Source organism: Lytechinus pictus, chromosome 13, assembly GCF_037042905.1.
Source record: "Lytechinus pictus isolate F3 Inbred chromosome 13, Lp3.0, whole genome shotgun sequence".
NCBI classification, from domain to species: domain Eukaryota; kingdom Metazoa; phylum Echinodermata; class Echinoidea; order Temnopleuroida; family Toxopneustidae; genus Lytechinus; species Lytechinus pictus.
In genome coordinates, this window is record NC_087257.1 from 28,962,243 (window position 1) to 28,977,939 (window position 15,697).

The 15,697-nt window shown below is 35.4% G+C and overlaps 1 protein-coding gene and 1 long non-coding RNA gene across 2 annotated transcripts; one reads left to right on the forward strand and one right to left on the reverse strand.

Moving 5' to 3' along the window:
• Positions 1–1,235: 1,235 nt before the first annotated feature.
• On the reverse strand, positions 1,236–6,427 carry LOC129283847 (uncharacterized). The gene is made up of 3 exons (XR_010295535.1): positions 5,977–6,427; positions 5,014–5,104; positions 1,236–4,434 (listed from the first exon to the last, which is right to left on the reverse strand). It is a non-coding gene; the product is annotated as an uncharacterized LOC129283847 (long non-coding RNA).
• Positions 6,428–7,871: 1,444 nt separating this feature from the next.
• Positions 7,872–14,171, forward strand: LOC129283846 (BEN domain-containing protein 5-like). The gene is made up of 5 exons (XM_064108812.1): positions 7,872–8,026; positions 8,706–9,033; positions 9,365–9,489; positions 10,430–10,643; positions 11,057–14,171. Exons 1-5 carry the CDS (start codon positions 7,949–7,951, stop codon positions 11,200–11,202), a joined length of 891 nt encoding a protein of 296 aa, XP_063964882.1. The 5' UTR covers positions 7,872–7,948; the 3' UTR covers positions 11,203–14,171.
• The last annotated feature ends 1,526 nt before the right edge of the window (positions 14,172–15,697 follow it).

Below are 15,697 nucleotides of genomic sequence, written 5' to 3' on the forward strand. Positions count from 1 at the left end.
TCAAGATAACCCAGGTCGAAAATCCGATAGAGGCCTATAGAAAACCTATAGGAAATTCCTATTGGTTTCTGATGGTTTTAATGGTTTTTATTGGTTTCCTATAGGTCCCTATAAGAAATATATCTGATGCTCGGAAAACATATAAAACCCATAGAAACCTATAAGAACCCATTGGTCCCATTCCTGTAGGTTTCTAATGGATTCCTATGGGACTCGGTCAACTCTATTGGTATCTAATGAATTGTTCAATTCCTATAGATTTTCTATTGGTCCTATAGATTTATAAAGGTCCGCAAATATAAAAATTTCCTATTGATTTCTGTAGGTCCTATAGGTTTCTTAAAGGTCTTATAGGTTTCTGATGGATCTTAAATGGTTCCTATTGGTCTCATCCCTATAGGATTCTAATGGATTTCTAAGGGACTCGGTCAATCTTTATGGGTATCTATATTCTACAAACCCTATAGATTTTCTATTGGTCCTATAGATTTATATAGGTTCGCAAATATCAAATTTCCCTATTGATTTCTATAGGTCCTCTAGGTTTCTTAAAGGTCTTATAGGTTTCTGATGGATCTTAAATGGTTCCTATTGGTCTCATTCCTATAGGATTCTAATGGATTTCTAAGGGACTCGGTCAATCTTTATGGGTATCTATATTCTACAAACCCTATAGAATTTCTATTGGTCCTATAGATTTATAAAGGTCCGCAAATATCAAATTTTCCTATTGATTTCTGTAGGTCCTATAGGTTTCTTAAAGGTCTTATAGGTTTCTGATGGATCTTAAATGGTTCCTATTGGTCTCATTCCTATAGGATTCTAATGGATTTCTAAGGGACTCGGTCAATCTTTATGGGTATCTATATTCTACAAACCCTATAGATTTTCTATTGGTCCTATAGATTTATATAGGTTCGCAAATATCAAATTTCCCTATTGATTTCTATAGGTCCTATAGGTTTCTTAAAGGTCTTATAGGTTTCTGATGGATCTTAAATGGTTCCTATTGGTCTCATTCCTATAGGATTCTAATGGATTTCTAAGGGACTTGGTCAATCTTTATGGGTATCTATATTCTACAAACCCTATAGTTTTCCTCTTGGTCCTATAGATTTATATACGTCCAGAAATATCACATTTTCCTATTGATTTCTATAGCTCTTGTAAGTTTCCTATAGGTCTCATACTCTCATACATGCCAAGTCTTACATATTAGGCGTGGAAAAACAGTTATGGTTATCTAATTTTATTTCTTAAATGATTATGGTTTATATCACCAGTTAGTATCTCGTTTTACATAGGCTCACTAAGGATAGTTTTTCTTAAAGAGAAAAGATTGAAATCTATTCAACCACAAATAATGTTGCAAGAGTACCAAGACTGATAACTAAACAAGGTTTCACCTGCTCGATACTTCAGTTGGATGCTCAAATAATGTCCGCAGACAAGCGCACCAGACGCTATCACATTGACACAAAGCACACCTTAATTGCCTATTTCAGTTCCATTGTTCATCAAGGTGTAAAACATGTAAAAGAAGAATCCCGTTGCTACTTGACCTAATGTAATTAAGCAACCAAACATCGAGATCAATTCTAGATTCAGGTGTATCAGATAATTTTAACATTCAAAGGACAATATTAAGTATTATAACATGTAGCCTCAATTCTTGCTTTTATTTTGAAAGAAATACAAATTGAAAATATAACACAAGTTATCTTTCTCTTAAAAATCCAATTTCAGACAGGTTTAGCAGCTTTAGCATTAATGTACACACGTGAGGCAGAGAAACATTTAATTGGCATGACAAAAATATGACTATCAAAGTGCCCAATTCAATCGATCAGTTAAGGGCTACATAATTAGGAAACTCAGCAATGTAATGTATCCCATCAGCATTCATTGATATACAATTACCAACAGCATCTTTTGCCTGAAAAGCAGTTAATGATTCGGCATAGTTAGTACAGATTTTCACATGACCAAGTTCAGATTCAGATTTACGATCAAAAAATGGTGGTTCGTCTTCTAAAATAAGCAACTTCACTATCATAAAACATTGATCATTTGATGACAAAATCTTTACCAATTTACCAACCCTGCCCTCTGAAAATGTGACTAGTCTGTTATTTCTTTTCATAGTCTCTGTCCTGTATTCAGATGTACAAAAGAGGAAGCCATTCATTTTAAGCCTGGTAAATGAAACAACTGACTGATTTTCATCGAGGAAATGACCAATGTCAGCAAGCGCCTCCCTTTCTGGATCCGAACACTGCACAGAACGACCAGAGCCTACAAGCTGGATATGATCTACATGTACATGTAAATCATTTAAGTTACTTTTTAGGTTTAGCATTTTTGATGTGAAAATTTTGACCCGGGGTGAAATAAAATGATGATCAATGAATAAGGGCAAAGTCTGCAATGTCAGAAATTTTCTCATTACCTGCATTATGAATCCTTTACTCCCCTGCAATTGACGTTTTATTTTCCAGTTAGCCGACTCAAATGGAAAACAAGAATGGGTCCACAATGGACCCCAGGAATAAACACTCTTGGCAAGGTGAGTTAATTGGTGTACATTAAATGTCATTGCGTTTGTCCCATAAAGCAATTGAAAGCGACATACGAATGAAAATAAAAGTACATCACTTTGCTTTATGTCTGCCAATGATATGGACTTTTGTAGAAGAAGGAAGGAAGCCTTTACAAGAACAATGAAATGCTGTAAGAATTCTTCTGGTAGGATTCCATTTAAACAAATCACACCATAGAAAAGCAACCAGGAGTACCATTCAGAAGCTTTCCAATATTTTCGTACAGAAATCGGTCTTGGAGCTCTTGCAACATTACTTGGTGGTTGAATAGACTTCAATCTTTTGTCTATAAGAGAGACCATCCTTGGTGAGCCTATGTAAAATGGGCTGCTAGCTGGTGATGCAAACCATAATTCTGAGAGTTGTCTTACAACACCCAACAACAAACAGTGCATGAAATCCGGAGGGAAGCCCCAACAAATTGGAAAATTGGACAGATTTATCAAAGCACTTGGGCCTTTGATACCCCTTATTGTTCTTCCTTCATTAATTGCCCTTGTCATATCTTCAAGTACTTCGCTATCTGTTCTATCATTGTAATCACAGACATCAAATGGGTACTTAATTACTCTGTCAACAATTTTACCAGGGTGATAGCAAAGACCACATCCAAAATACCCATTAAATTTCATAGTGTTTTGCATTGCAGCTCTTGCTGGTGCATCAGCGCAACAACACAGCCCAAAAAGTTTACTGTGGATACGTGATCCTTCATTCATCCAAAAGATTCCTTCTTCTGCTAGCTTGTTGGCTTCGGCTGCAAACTCCTGAAGAAATATTTCCATTTTTGGTTCCACATCTCCAAACCAAACACCAGCAAGGATTAAGTTTTTGAATCTCAATCGTGGTGGTAATTCATTTATCATAATGAATATTGGCCATATTGAGAACTTAGAGGATTTGAATACTGGCAACCCATCTGAGTTAAAACAATATGAGAAATTATGTTTATTGCTGAGGGGTTGCCCATCTTCCATCATAGTTTTAAAAACACTCCCATCGTAGATATCTTCGGTATTGTCCCTTTTCATCTTAGATCTACTATCACGATAAAATAAATGTGGATTTATATCTCTTCGCTGAAAGAGGGATTTTACTTGGGAGCATAGATTTGCTGTCACAAAAAAGTTTCCTTTACTAAGGTCAGACACGATACAGGCCTTGTTACAGTGTGGACATGATAAATTATCATCTGATACACCTGAATATGAGCGCACAAATGCATAGCAGTATAAACAATAAAAGTGGAAACGGAGTTGTATTACATTGTTACAAAAAATAAGTTTCATTATAGACTTGACTGATTTGAATACATGCTTGCCTATGAGAATGTTCATTAGTTCCAGTAGATCACCTACTGCCAACGCCGACAGGCAATGTTTCATAACAAACGACAATATAAGTATCAATGCTTCTGCCTTTGAAACTTTTGACCCTTCAAACAGAGAGTCATTCAAAGTATCATCAATCATGATGGATTCATCATTATTGTTACTATCGCTGTTCTCGTCACTGCTACCTTGATTAATTCCCATATCAACTTCCTCTTCTGCATCCCACCATTCCTCAATGTCAGTTTCATCATCACTGTTATTAAGAGATGCTGATCTATCAGGATAAATGTCGTCAACTGTATCCTCAACGTCAAAATTTCTATCATCTAGAAAGTCACTGAATACATCTTGATGGTCAATATCTTGTGAAATGGAAGTTACAGAGCCATTCAAATCACCAGCATCACCTTCATCTTGTATGTCATCTATAGCAACTAAGTTATCATGTCTGTTCTCTCCATTTAGAGTGCTTATCACACTTTTATCTTCTCCACAAACATCTGAAATTGAAAAAGATTTAACATGAACATATTCATAGAAATATTTCATTAATGCTGGTCTTGCTAGATGACACTGATATTGAAATACATGTACACATCCATTTTCATTTTCATCTTGGATTTGAATAAATATGCAATCAGCTTTCAATCCTTGTCTCTATTACAAAAGGGAAAATGAAGGAAACTGTAACACTGAATGGGGTCCAATCATAATGAAATTATTGTTTATTTTTTACTATGCAAACATGTAACTTCACCAATAAAATAAGATTTAATGCTTGAAATAAAAAAACAAATGTAAATTGCAAAACAATGTGCCACTTTCTTTCCTGGAAATCTAGAATGGCCTTCTGTAGGAGTACGACAAATTTATTCGTTGTGGGGATAAATCATAAATACAAAGAAGGCTTCTGCAAATAAATGGGGGAAAATTGGCCCCAAAATCAGGCAAATTTAGGAGTGGCTTAGAAAAATTGAAGCTCCTCCTTGGTCATGTCGGATGTCTGGAAAACATCAATGCAGGCCTACATGGTTTCCCTTCTTTGAGAATTATGAATTATGAAGTTTTATTTCACAAACCTGGATAGTCAACGTCAGAAGCAATCATTTCTGCCATAGAAGACAACAAATCAGAATCGGCAACAGACGCTTCTGTGTTTTGGCAGTCATCCTGTACAAAAGTAACAAGAAGACAAAGATGCATCTGCATTATTAACCAAAAATATTTCATTTGAAATAGGACATAGACTAAATAGAGAGTGGAGGGAGGGGGCATGTGCACACACACACACACCCAAGTGGCTGAACCACTGGCCATAATAGCATCCTAGGTAACAAATAAAACTAAGGAAAAAATTATTAAAGGATAATAATTTAGTTTTCAATTGATGCTCATACAAATTTCATTCAAATCTACATCAGAATTCATTTTGTTAATATTAAAGTTTTTCCTATTAGGCTAGGCCTAAAGGGGAAGTTCACCCTGAAGAAAAGTTTGTGGTAAAAATATAAGAAAAATAAAATATATATATATTGAAGGTTTGAGAAAAATGTGTTAAACCAAACACGAAAGGGATGGTCCAGCTAGACTGGAGATATTTATTTCTCAATAAATATAGTACAATTCACAGAGCAAAGTGCTGAAAATTTGATAAAAATTGAATAGTAAAGTCATTAAATTCTAAAGATTTGCATTATAGTATACCCAATTGTTGTGTGTCCGGACGATCAATTTTTAGGAAGTCATTTGAAAAAATTTACAGTCGAAGTTTCATCAATTTTTAGTACAAATTGTAGGAAATATTATAGAGAACAAAATAGAAGATGATTACAGCTATCAAATTAATATTTTTAGGGTAATCAACAAACAAGAAGGCTTCAAAAATATAAAGTGTCCGGACACCCGACCCCCCCCCCCCCCCATCATACCGAATACGTCTTAGGAAAAAACTATATGGCTAAAATAATGTGCCTGTAGATCTACTACTAGAGTCTACATAGACTAATATTTAGGGTTTAACGTGGGAGAAAGACTTTACTTACCGATTCTGAACTTGAAGTACAAATAATCGTCCTTGGTCTTGATCTTTTCCTCCTCACATGTCTCGTTTTGCTCCTGCCCGATATACGGTTGTCCATGTTAATCAACTCTTCACTGGAAGTGGAAGTAAATTCGCCATTTCTAGCGGGAGACCTAAGGCGCTCTTGCTGCTCCACGGAGACTTCTTCATCCTCAGAGTTTGCATGTTGGCTGCTGCCGCAAGTGAGGTCGGAAGGGGTTGATTTGTTAGCTCTTTTCTTTCTCCACAAAGTCATGGTTGGAACAGCAGCAGTGCTATTTGGTTCGAGGTATAACTTGAACCTCTTCTTAGATTGTTTACATTCCATTCCGGGATAGGCTGACCAGTGCGGAAGATATGCTAACGACAATATTAATACCGAAAGGCGAATGTTATCAATCAGTACACCTGTCTCCTCTCTCTCTCTCTCCCCCCTCTGGATTGTTTGTAGGGAGAGCACGTGCGGCGCGCTAGCTTAGCTCTGTATCATGCATTATATAACTATGCTCTGTACCTTTTTTTCGCGCGCGAAATAATTTCTGGCATAGACAATGTTTCACACGGCTCCCCTCACGTTTAGGCCTACACTTTTCTACAAATGTATAATTATTGATATAAAAAATATAGCCACAATATTTTTTTCCTAAAAAGTCAATTTATTTGTTTTATTTACATTATATTAAATCATAAAATGAATCTCAATTATACCAAACCGGCAATACCTCGATTCAATCCACCGTCATGTGTACCGCATCCATCTGCTGATGCATATTTTGCTGATGCAGCATGGAGCTACTAAATAAGCTAGCGCGGGCTTTTTTGCAAGCGCAGCAACGGACGGGTGTACATGTATAATTTTCCAACCGTTCGGCGGCCGGCTTTGTTATGTAACCCTGAACCAATCATGCACAATCGAATCTCACCCATTCACTTTTCAGTTGGTTTCACTCAAAGTGTTAAACGCCATATCGATCGTGTTCAGAGTTGGTCTATACTCTATTAGAGTTGGTAACTTTTGCAGTGATTTTGTTTTTCTTTTGCCTTTACTTATCATCTATACGCGACCGCTAAAGTTTCGCTAAACTTTAACTATATTTGCATTTGTCAAAAATATCGTGATCCTTGCCAAGATGGTTACATTCAACTTTGCCTACGTTCGTTATCGGGATGACCAAAAGACGGCGATTGTTAACGTGAAGGACATTAGCAAGTTTGACCAAGCAACTCATGAGCCCTCCCGTTGCTACTGGGTTTTATGGAGTAAAAAGAAGGAAAATGACACTGGCAGTGGTGATGACGAAAAAATGGAAATCGACGACGATGAAAACAGACCACGCTACTACAAAGCACAAATACTGCTGCTCGGAGGTGAGCTAAATTTATAATGTCCGATCCAACTGTTAAAGTTTAAAAATTCAAATGAGACTACTTGAGAAAGTTGAGATGGCTTATTGAACTGAAAATAAAATATTGAAAAAATATCAATATAGATCGGGATATAGATTGATATAGTGAGTTATAAGCTAGCTAACTACATTGACTACAATCACTGTTTTTTCATGATAATGTTAGTGTCGTTGATACTCTGAAGTTGCTGTCTAATAATTTGCAATTTATTTAATGTAATATTGCTAGCTCGTTTAATATTTGTCGCTTTTATACCAAATCCATTAAAACAATTATTTTGCACTAGATCTAGACCTACTTAATTTTTCTTGAGGAGAGGGTTATACATGTACGTTAAAGAGTTAAATTATGATTAACAAGTTACAAGACTAGTCCCCTATATTGGACTAAAATTTGATTTGTTTTACTAGGTCAACTATAATGTGGCATTTTAAATTCTAGAATGACATCATAAATTCATTTCAGAAACTGAAGAAGAGTTGACTGAAAGGATCGCAAATGGGCCTAGACTTAAAATTCCAAAAGTAATCGATTCTAGTATCGAATCTATGACAGAGTCAGAGGATGATGACTGTCCAGGTCCATCTCAACAGAAGAGGAAGCTGGAGGAAGAACAACATCTTAATGTAAAGTTATATATATGTTTTGTCTCTTTCCTTTATCTGTTTTCAATTGCTGCAGCATACATCATGCATCAGTATAATTAATTTATCGTTCAGTTTACTTGTTTCATAAATTTTGTTCAACTTGAAATTGATATTCATGTTATATAATTTAATTACATCTGTTAAGCCATGAAGGATTAGGGATGTACATAAAATTAATATTTTTATTCATGCTGTTCAAGTAAACGTCATGCTATTCTTAATAAATTGGAAAATATACACATAGAATTATATATATATATTTAGAGGATGTCTTACTTGAAGAAGATAGGGATCAACACAGAAAGGCAGTGATTTTGAATAGAGAAAGGTCTTAAGTTTGTGCTTGCTTTGGATGTTGACCTCAACCAGGAGAAGATAATCCGGACACAAAATATGCTATTAGCAGAGTATTGTTGTTGCTGCTCCTTTTGATAGGATTAACTTGAAGGCTTAAAACTCCTACAAGAGTTTACAAAGGAAAATAATTTCCTGAGGCTCTATTCTGAAACCTCAAAGGATATCTCTTATTACTGCTGAAAAGAAGTAATTTTAAGAGTGGGAAAGTATTTGAATTGAGGGAAGTTACTAAAAAGTTCTATACCTGAATACAGTGATATTTATGAGGGTCTATACTTTTATTCATTTTCTTTGCATACAGAAAGAAAAGACTATCACAGCAAAGAAAAGTAAAGATGCTGCCTTGAAAAATATCATGGCTAAAAAGATTAACGAGAGGAGCAACTCCTCGTCATTTGCCTCAAGTATGAGTACAAGTAAGACTACAAAAACGGCTGTAGTAAAAAAGACGAACACAACGACCACCACTCCTGTCATCCCTTCCAATTCTTCCTGTGCAAACTGTAAGATTCAGTCTTCAAAACTAAAAAAACTGACTGAAAAAAACGAATCCCTCGAGGAAGAGGTGGCCCGTCTATCTGAATTAAACAGGAGGCTCCAAGTTGAGGTCTTGGACAAGTTTAATACAGGTAACTATACTCATGTTCATATTATATTAATATTGTCCACAATGCAGGCCATAATTAAAGCAGGAAAAATGCTATAAAATTTCAATGCTCATTAAAAAAAACATATTCATAGACCCTTCATGAGTGCTGAAGATACATAATTGGTCATATTATTGGAGAAAACAAATGTTTCAAATTAAGATTTTTCAGTGTCTAAGCTCCATGTCCAGTCAATTCGGGTCACTAGTCTTAGCTTTATCTTCAATCGATTTTGTTTTGGTTCTTTTATTTCGGGTCACTATAGTTTTTCTCTTCAATTGATTTTTGTTTGTTCTTATTTTGTTAATATCAGTGACTGGAATAAGCACAGCTACGACTGGAAGAACTTCCCAGACGGGCCAGACCCCAGGCATTTCAGCTGCAGATGATCCAGCTAGGAAAGATTCAGAAGTCAAATATATGGCTCAAGACGGACAGGTAGGCCAATAAGCTTACTCTCTGAATTCTTCACATCATAATCGATTATATTGGGGGGGGGGTTCAAAATTATAATTTGAAAATAATATTGAGATTTTTTTGATTTACCCTCACTACTATCTTATGATTATTTTTTTTATCTGAACAATTTAGATTAATAATATTTAAATTTGTCTACTAGATCCAACTATGCTGTCTGATAACCTCATAACCATTTGACAAATCAAACTAATCAGCTCATGTTGATATTATAAATTGCTTCTGTGATTTGGACCCCCTTTTTTATTTATGAATTATTGTTAAGATTGTCACCTTGCATGTTTTCCAGGTTACAAATAAATGCTCTGCATGACTACACAACCTAGGCTGACCTGATAATGGAAATTCCCTCAGCAATTACTTGGCAATGTTTTACCAAGTATTCTTGATTGAAAATAATAATTTCCATGGATGATAGTAAAGTCGGGGAAACAAAAGACTGAAAATTGTATGAAAATCATAACAAAGTGGTACATGTTAATGTTTTTATTTAATTCATTAAGCAGTTTTGAATACGTCCTCATGAATATTCAATGCAAAGGCTGATTATAATGTCTTATCTCCACTAATAACTTTTTATTTCATCATATGAAATTAAATGAACATGAATTTAATGTTTGTCCCTCAAGAATTAAAAAAGAATATGAAATAAGTACAATGTATTAGAATATCTATTCTGCTACAAGGAATGTTCACATCTTAGGATAATTCTGATTTCGTATTAACATAATATATAAGGATTAAAAGAAAGTTGGGATATGAAATTATCATCCAATTTCTTACGGATATTCATGAGAGGGTTTTTTTTTAGTCTGGAGTACCCCTTTAATACATGTATATTAAGATGTGCAATGTAAATTGACATGCATAATCTATTTTAATACATATATCCCCCTTTCAGGTTTCCTTGGGGGAAGGAATAAAAATCCCGAAGGAAAAGTTCGATACAATTGCTAGTGAGACTCGCAATTCTTTAGTCGTCAAGAACATGGCCGTCGCCATATGGGGGACAGAGACTTTGAGGAATCGATCAGTCACTGGAAAGGCAAGCAATCGGTTCAAGGAAAGGCAGCCTCTTCCAGCTCTAGAACCTGCAAAGGTCAAGGCTCTGAAAGGTAGTCTTATAGTAATATACACGTACAATGCATTATTTTATCTCGATACTTACAACAGGAATGCCTAGACAAATTTTTCAAATTACAGTTTAGGTTTTGGTACATATGATTAAGAGCTTATATCGCCTGTACTTCTTGTACACGTAGCAAAAGCAACTTTTGTAATTGTCTATCAGTAATGTAGCATGTATGTCATAGCGTACCTTCATCCACTTCAAATTGCCATTTCTTAATTACATGCTTGTAGGCTTGTAGCTCAAATAGTAATATAATGTAAATGTACTTTTCAATGAAAATTAAAAATTTTTATGGTGTGCTTCCTTTTATAATATCTTCTTTTTTGCATCTCTGAATTTTATTTATTTGTATTTCTTATTTTTTGTTTGTTTGTTTCTATGAATCCTATATTTTAGATTTCTTCGAATATCATCTGGGGAAGCAGCCCCTTCAACCTGCAGAAAAACACAAAGAAATGAAGGAATTCTCAAGGTACCTAAGGGAAAAAATTCAAGACCTGAAACCGAAAAAATTGGCTCCGACGGTTGCTGAAGATCAGTAATAGTGGGTTTTCGCCCAGCGTCGTACGACGTAGAACGTACGTGTGCAAAAATCGCCAACTTTCATGGAAACAGAGGCCCGAGCGTTCTTGAGCTCAAATCACGGACGGTTCTTCCGCAAATTAGCGGGCGTCCGCATTAGAACGTAGGATTTGTCAACAGCCGTCAACAGCCAATCAGATCGCTTGTAGAGCGAGCAAGCTGAGCCGATCGATGTAAACACATTCGCCCATCGCGTGCATGCACATGTTGTACTCTACTCTGACTACACTGATAGCTGAAAGCTTCAAAACATGGACTCGAATGCGAGTTTTTCGGTGAGTACCATTTCAATTATACTAAAATCAAGCTAAGTATAATTTCAAAATGTTACAGTAGAAGTTTAAACGAGTATGATTATTGAAATATGATTGAAAAGCCGTTGCATGGCTCGGTCGACGACGCGACTGCAAGACACATGGCACTGCCAGTTGTGTGCACATAGTAGGAACATATACAATGCACATGTTGGCGTGTCAACATTACATGCCAACCATGCCAGCCGGTCGATCCGGCCGCGTTCAGCGATTTGCGAAACTGCTTACAAGCGAGAGTTGAGCGCGACGGACGCACGAACAAAGAGATCGTTCTACGTCGTAGATAGCGTCGTACGACGCTGGGCGAAAACCCACTAATGTTCTTTTTCCCCCTCTAACTTGAAATACCCCCACCCATCTAACACCCTGTTCATTTAATTGACATGACATATTAGAACCCATTTTTATATTATCAGCCAAATGGTCACTTAACTGTTATAATAATAATAATAATAATAACTAGATTTTAATTCGTCATGCGGACGAATTAGGTGGTCTGTCATGATTTTTCATTCATTGTCGGCTAATGTTGTATAAAATGAATCCCGGGAATGAATCATTCAGATATGATTGATAATCTTGATCATAGACATCAAAGGAATAAATTTTGACCATTGCTAAATGTGATTATAAATGTAGTGATGACAATCGTGATGATTATAATGATGGTGGTGATAATGCAATATGTTAAATACGAAATAAAGTTAAGAGCACGTAAAATGCCGGCTTAAAAACTCTCCAAAAATCTCAGACGATTTTACCGAAATTGGCTTTCCAAAATTGCGCAATGAAAGGCGCCTTAATTTTCACAGCAGCTAATTTTTAATCGACAGTTTGATGTTTTTTATGCAAAATCTTGTTAAAATTTCTTTTTACTTTGAGCATTTTTTTTTAAATTTCACCCACTGACATTTCACAATGTCAGTGGGTATTAATTTCACAGAATACTTGAAAATTCATAGGTGATACTTTTTAAAAGCTAAAATATCTTAAATATTTTTGTTCAAATTTTCTGCTACATTTCAATAGATTTTAATGAGAAGTTTCATAATGCTATAATTTCACAGCATTCACATCAAAACTCATCAGTGATGTATTTGATAAAAGAACCAGATTTTTTTGTAAATGTTTGCCAAATTTCTGAAAATTTTTAAACATTTCAAATAATATTTTCCGTCAAAAATTTTCAATATCCATTTAATTGTGTATGACTTTGACATTTACTTGAAAATTATTTCTTGATGATTTTTACTGAAAAAAGTCAGGTAAAAGATTCAAATACTGGCAATTTTCCCGCAAAATTTCGGGAACATGTGTAATTAACTAAATTGCACAATTTTTTCATTTCACAGAAGGTACCTGAAAATTTGTTATATGTTATATTAAGTAAAAATGAACAAACGGAAAAAAATCCAGGAATTTCCGCAAAATGTCCGGAATGAAAATTTTCAACCCAATAGCGTTTAAATATTGCAGCGTTTACTAAAAAATACATAAATGATGTTTTACAATGTTAAAATTGCCCCTTAAAAAGTTCCGGCAAAATTACAAAAATTGTCCTACATAAAAAAATGCAAGGCAAGTGGGCTTGAAATTTTCAGGAAGACTGTACAATTGGTTAATAAAACATTTCTCCAAAGAATTTCGCAAAAATTACGTCCAGAAAAAATTTGCCAAAAATTAAACACATCATAACACATTGATGCTGTGGTCAAAAGTCAAAATTATTCACACGTTATTTGTAGAGAATTATCTTCACTACATGATATCAAAATTTGAGAGAAAACTGACCAGTAATAAAGAAGATACAGTCAAGTACGTTGACGTATGTTGCGAAAATATGTAATTTTCACTGATAACTTAATATTAACGTAATTATGAAATCTTCAAATGAGATATTGATTATATCAAAGAGTGAGAAAAAATTTGGGGTCAACGGACTCCCTGAAGAGCTACAGTGAATTTTATATAGGCATATTTTTGCCCATTTACGCGCGAGTAATGCAAATTTGAATGGACGCGCATTCCCGTATTATTGGTCGTAAGAGGCTGAATGAGGTATCAAATTAATCAGAAGCTAATGGACAATGGACAGACATGAAATAAATGATGACTCGAAGATGCATACCGATGGTAGGTGCAAGAACGCGCACGCATACCTGTGCGCGCGCAAATTCTTGACATGCTCAAAATGACCCGAAACGTACCCAAACTTGACCACGGTTGATTTGGGGAATTTTTGAATTTTGACGCGCGCGTACGTGCGCGTCGTGACCTTTGCATGACCTCTGATGACATGTCCTGATGACCTGTCACCTGAACTTGATATGATGCAAATATGGATGATTTTTTATGATTAGTTGCGATGATATGATCAATCATATAATTTTACAAAATGGCGCCTAGATGACGTCATCATGATTTGATAACCTTGAAAAGTTTCGTTTCACGATTCCATAATAATTTCCATACATGACATGAAAATCAAGAAATTTGACAAGCCCGATTTTGAGATAAAGTGGGAACAAAATTTGGCAATAAAAATAAATAAAGTAAATTCTGACGAATATAATAGGTGATCTGTCATCTTAATGACAGACCACCTAAAAAGGACCAAAAAAAAAAAAAAAAAAAAAAAAAGGGGGTCCAGCGAGGTTTGAACCACCGAACCCTGGTATACCAGTCAGGTGTGTTATCCAGTCGGCCACAGTGTGTTCGACAAGCACAGAGAGCAAAATAGGAAACATATTGTCAACTTGACATTGAATGTAAATTCTTGCAATTCCAAATTGGCATGATGACAAAACTCTACAAATTCTAGTTTTGAGAATAGTACAAGCTTTAAAATGAAACAGTGGAGATATTGTCTAAAGGATACATTCTAAGCTAAAACATATTGAAAATTTGGCGAGAACAGACCAAGATTTACGGAATTAAAATCAATTTAAATGACTGTGGTGACATCATGAAACAGAAAACACTTGTTCTTAGTTCCGACGCCATTTTGATGACGTCACGATGTAATTAAGAGTCAAATGTGGCATGAAATCATATCTCCTTTTCATACTCTATTCGAATATGAAAAGAAAAATTGGGGTCAACGGACTCCCTGAAGAGCTACAGTGAATTTTATATAGGCATATTTTAGCCCATTTACGCGCGCGTAATGCAAATTTGAATGGACGCGCATTCCCGTATTATTGGTCGTAAGAGGCTGAATGAGGTATCAAATTAATCAGAAGATAATGGACAATGGAAAGACATGAAAGAAATGATGACTCGAAGATGCATAACGATGGTAGGTGCAAGAACGCGCACGCATACCTGTGCGCGCGCAAATTCTTGACATGCTCAAAATGACCAGAAACGTACCCAAACTTGACCACGGTCGATTTGTGGAAATTTAAAATTTTGACGCGCGCGTACGTGCGCGTCGTGACCTTTGCATGACCTCTGATGATATGTCCTGATGACCTGTCACCTGAACTTGATATGATGCAAATATGGATGATTTTTGATGATTAGTTGCGATGATATGATCAATCATTTAATTTTACAAAATGGCGCCTAGATGACGTCATCATGATTTGATAACCTTGAAAAGCTTCCATTCCCATGTCCATAATGATGCCCATACATGACATGAAAATCAAGGAAATTGACATGCCCGATTTTGAGATAGAGGTGGACAAAGATTTGGCAATAAAAATAAATAAAGTAAATTCTGACGAATATAATAGGTGATCTGTCATCTTAATGACAGACCACCTAATAATAATGTAACTTGTAAAGTGCCATCATCAGACACATCAATTTCTACCTCCTGTAAGAAAAGTATTTGTATTCATCATCTTGCCTAAAAAAAACTGGAATTAGTAGAATTTACATGATACATTGTGAAGGTGTTCGCATTTAATGCCGTAACTATACATTTTTAAGAACACAGTTGGTAACTCTTTTTTCGTTGACAAGCTTTAATCAAACCCACAACTGTATTTTAATTTCTTTGTTGTATTTTTTTCACTTTGTGCTGGAAGTCTGCCACATACACAGCGTTTGAGGGTGTGACACTATCACTTTGTGCTGGAAGTCTGCCACATACGCAGCGTTTGAAGGTGTGACACTATCACTTTGTGCTGGA

Coding starts and splice junctions, on each gene's coding strand:
- LOC129283846 (XM_064108812.1), top strand. CDS start 7,949: ATGACAGAGTCAGAGGATGATGACTGTCCAGGTCCATCTCAACAGAAG. Junction 9,034..9,364: donor CTTGGACAAGTTTAATACAG/GTAACTATACTC, acceptor TGTTAATATCAG/TGACTGGAATAAGCACAGCT. Junction 10,644..11,056: donor AAAGGTCAAGGCTCTGAAAG/GTAGTCTTATAG, acceptor CCTATATTTTAG/ATTTCTTCGAATATCATCTG.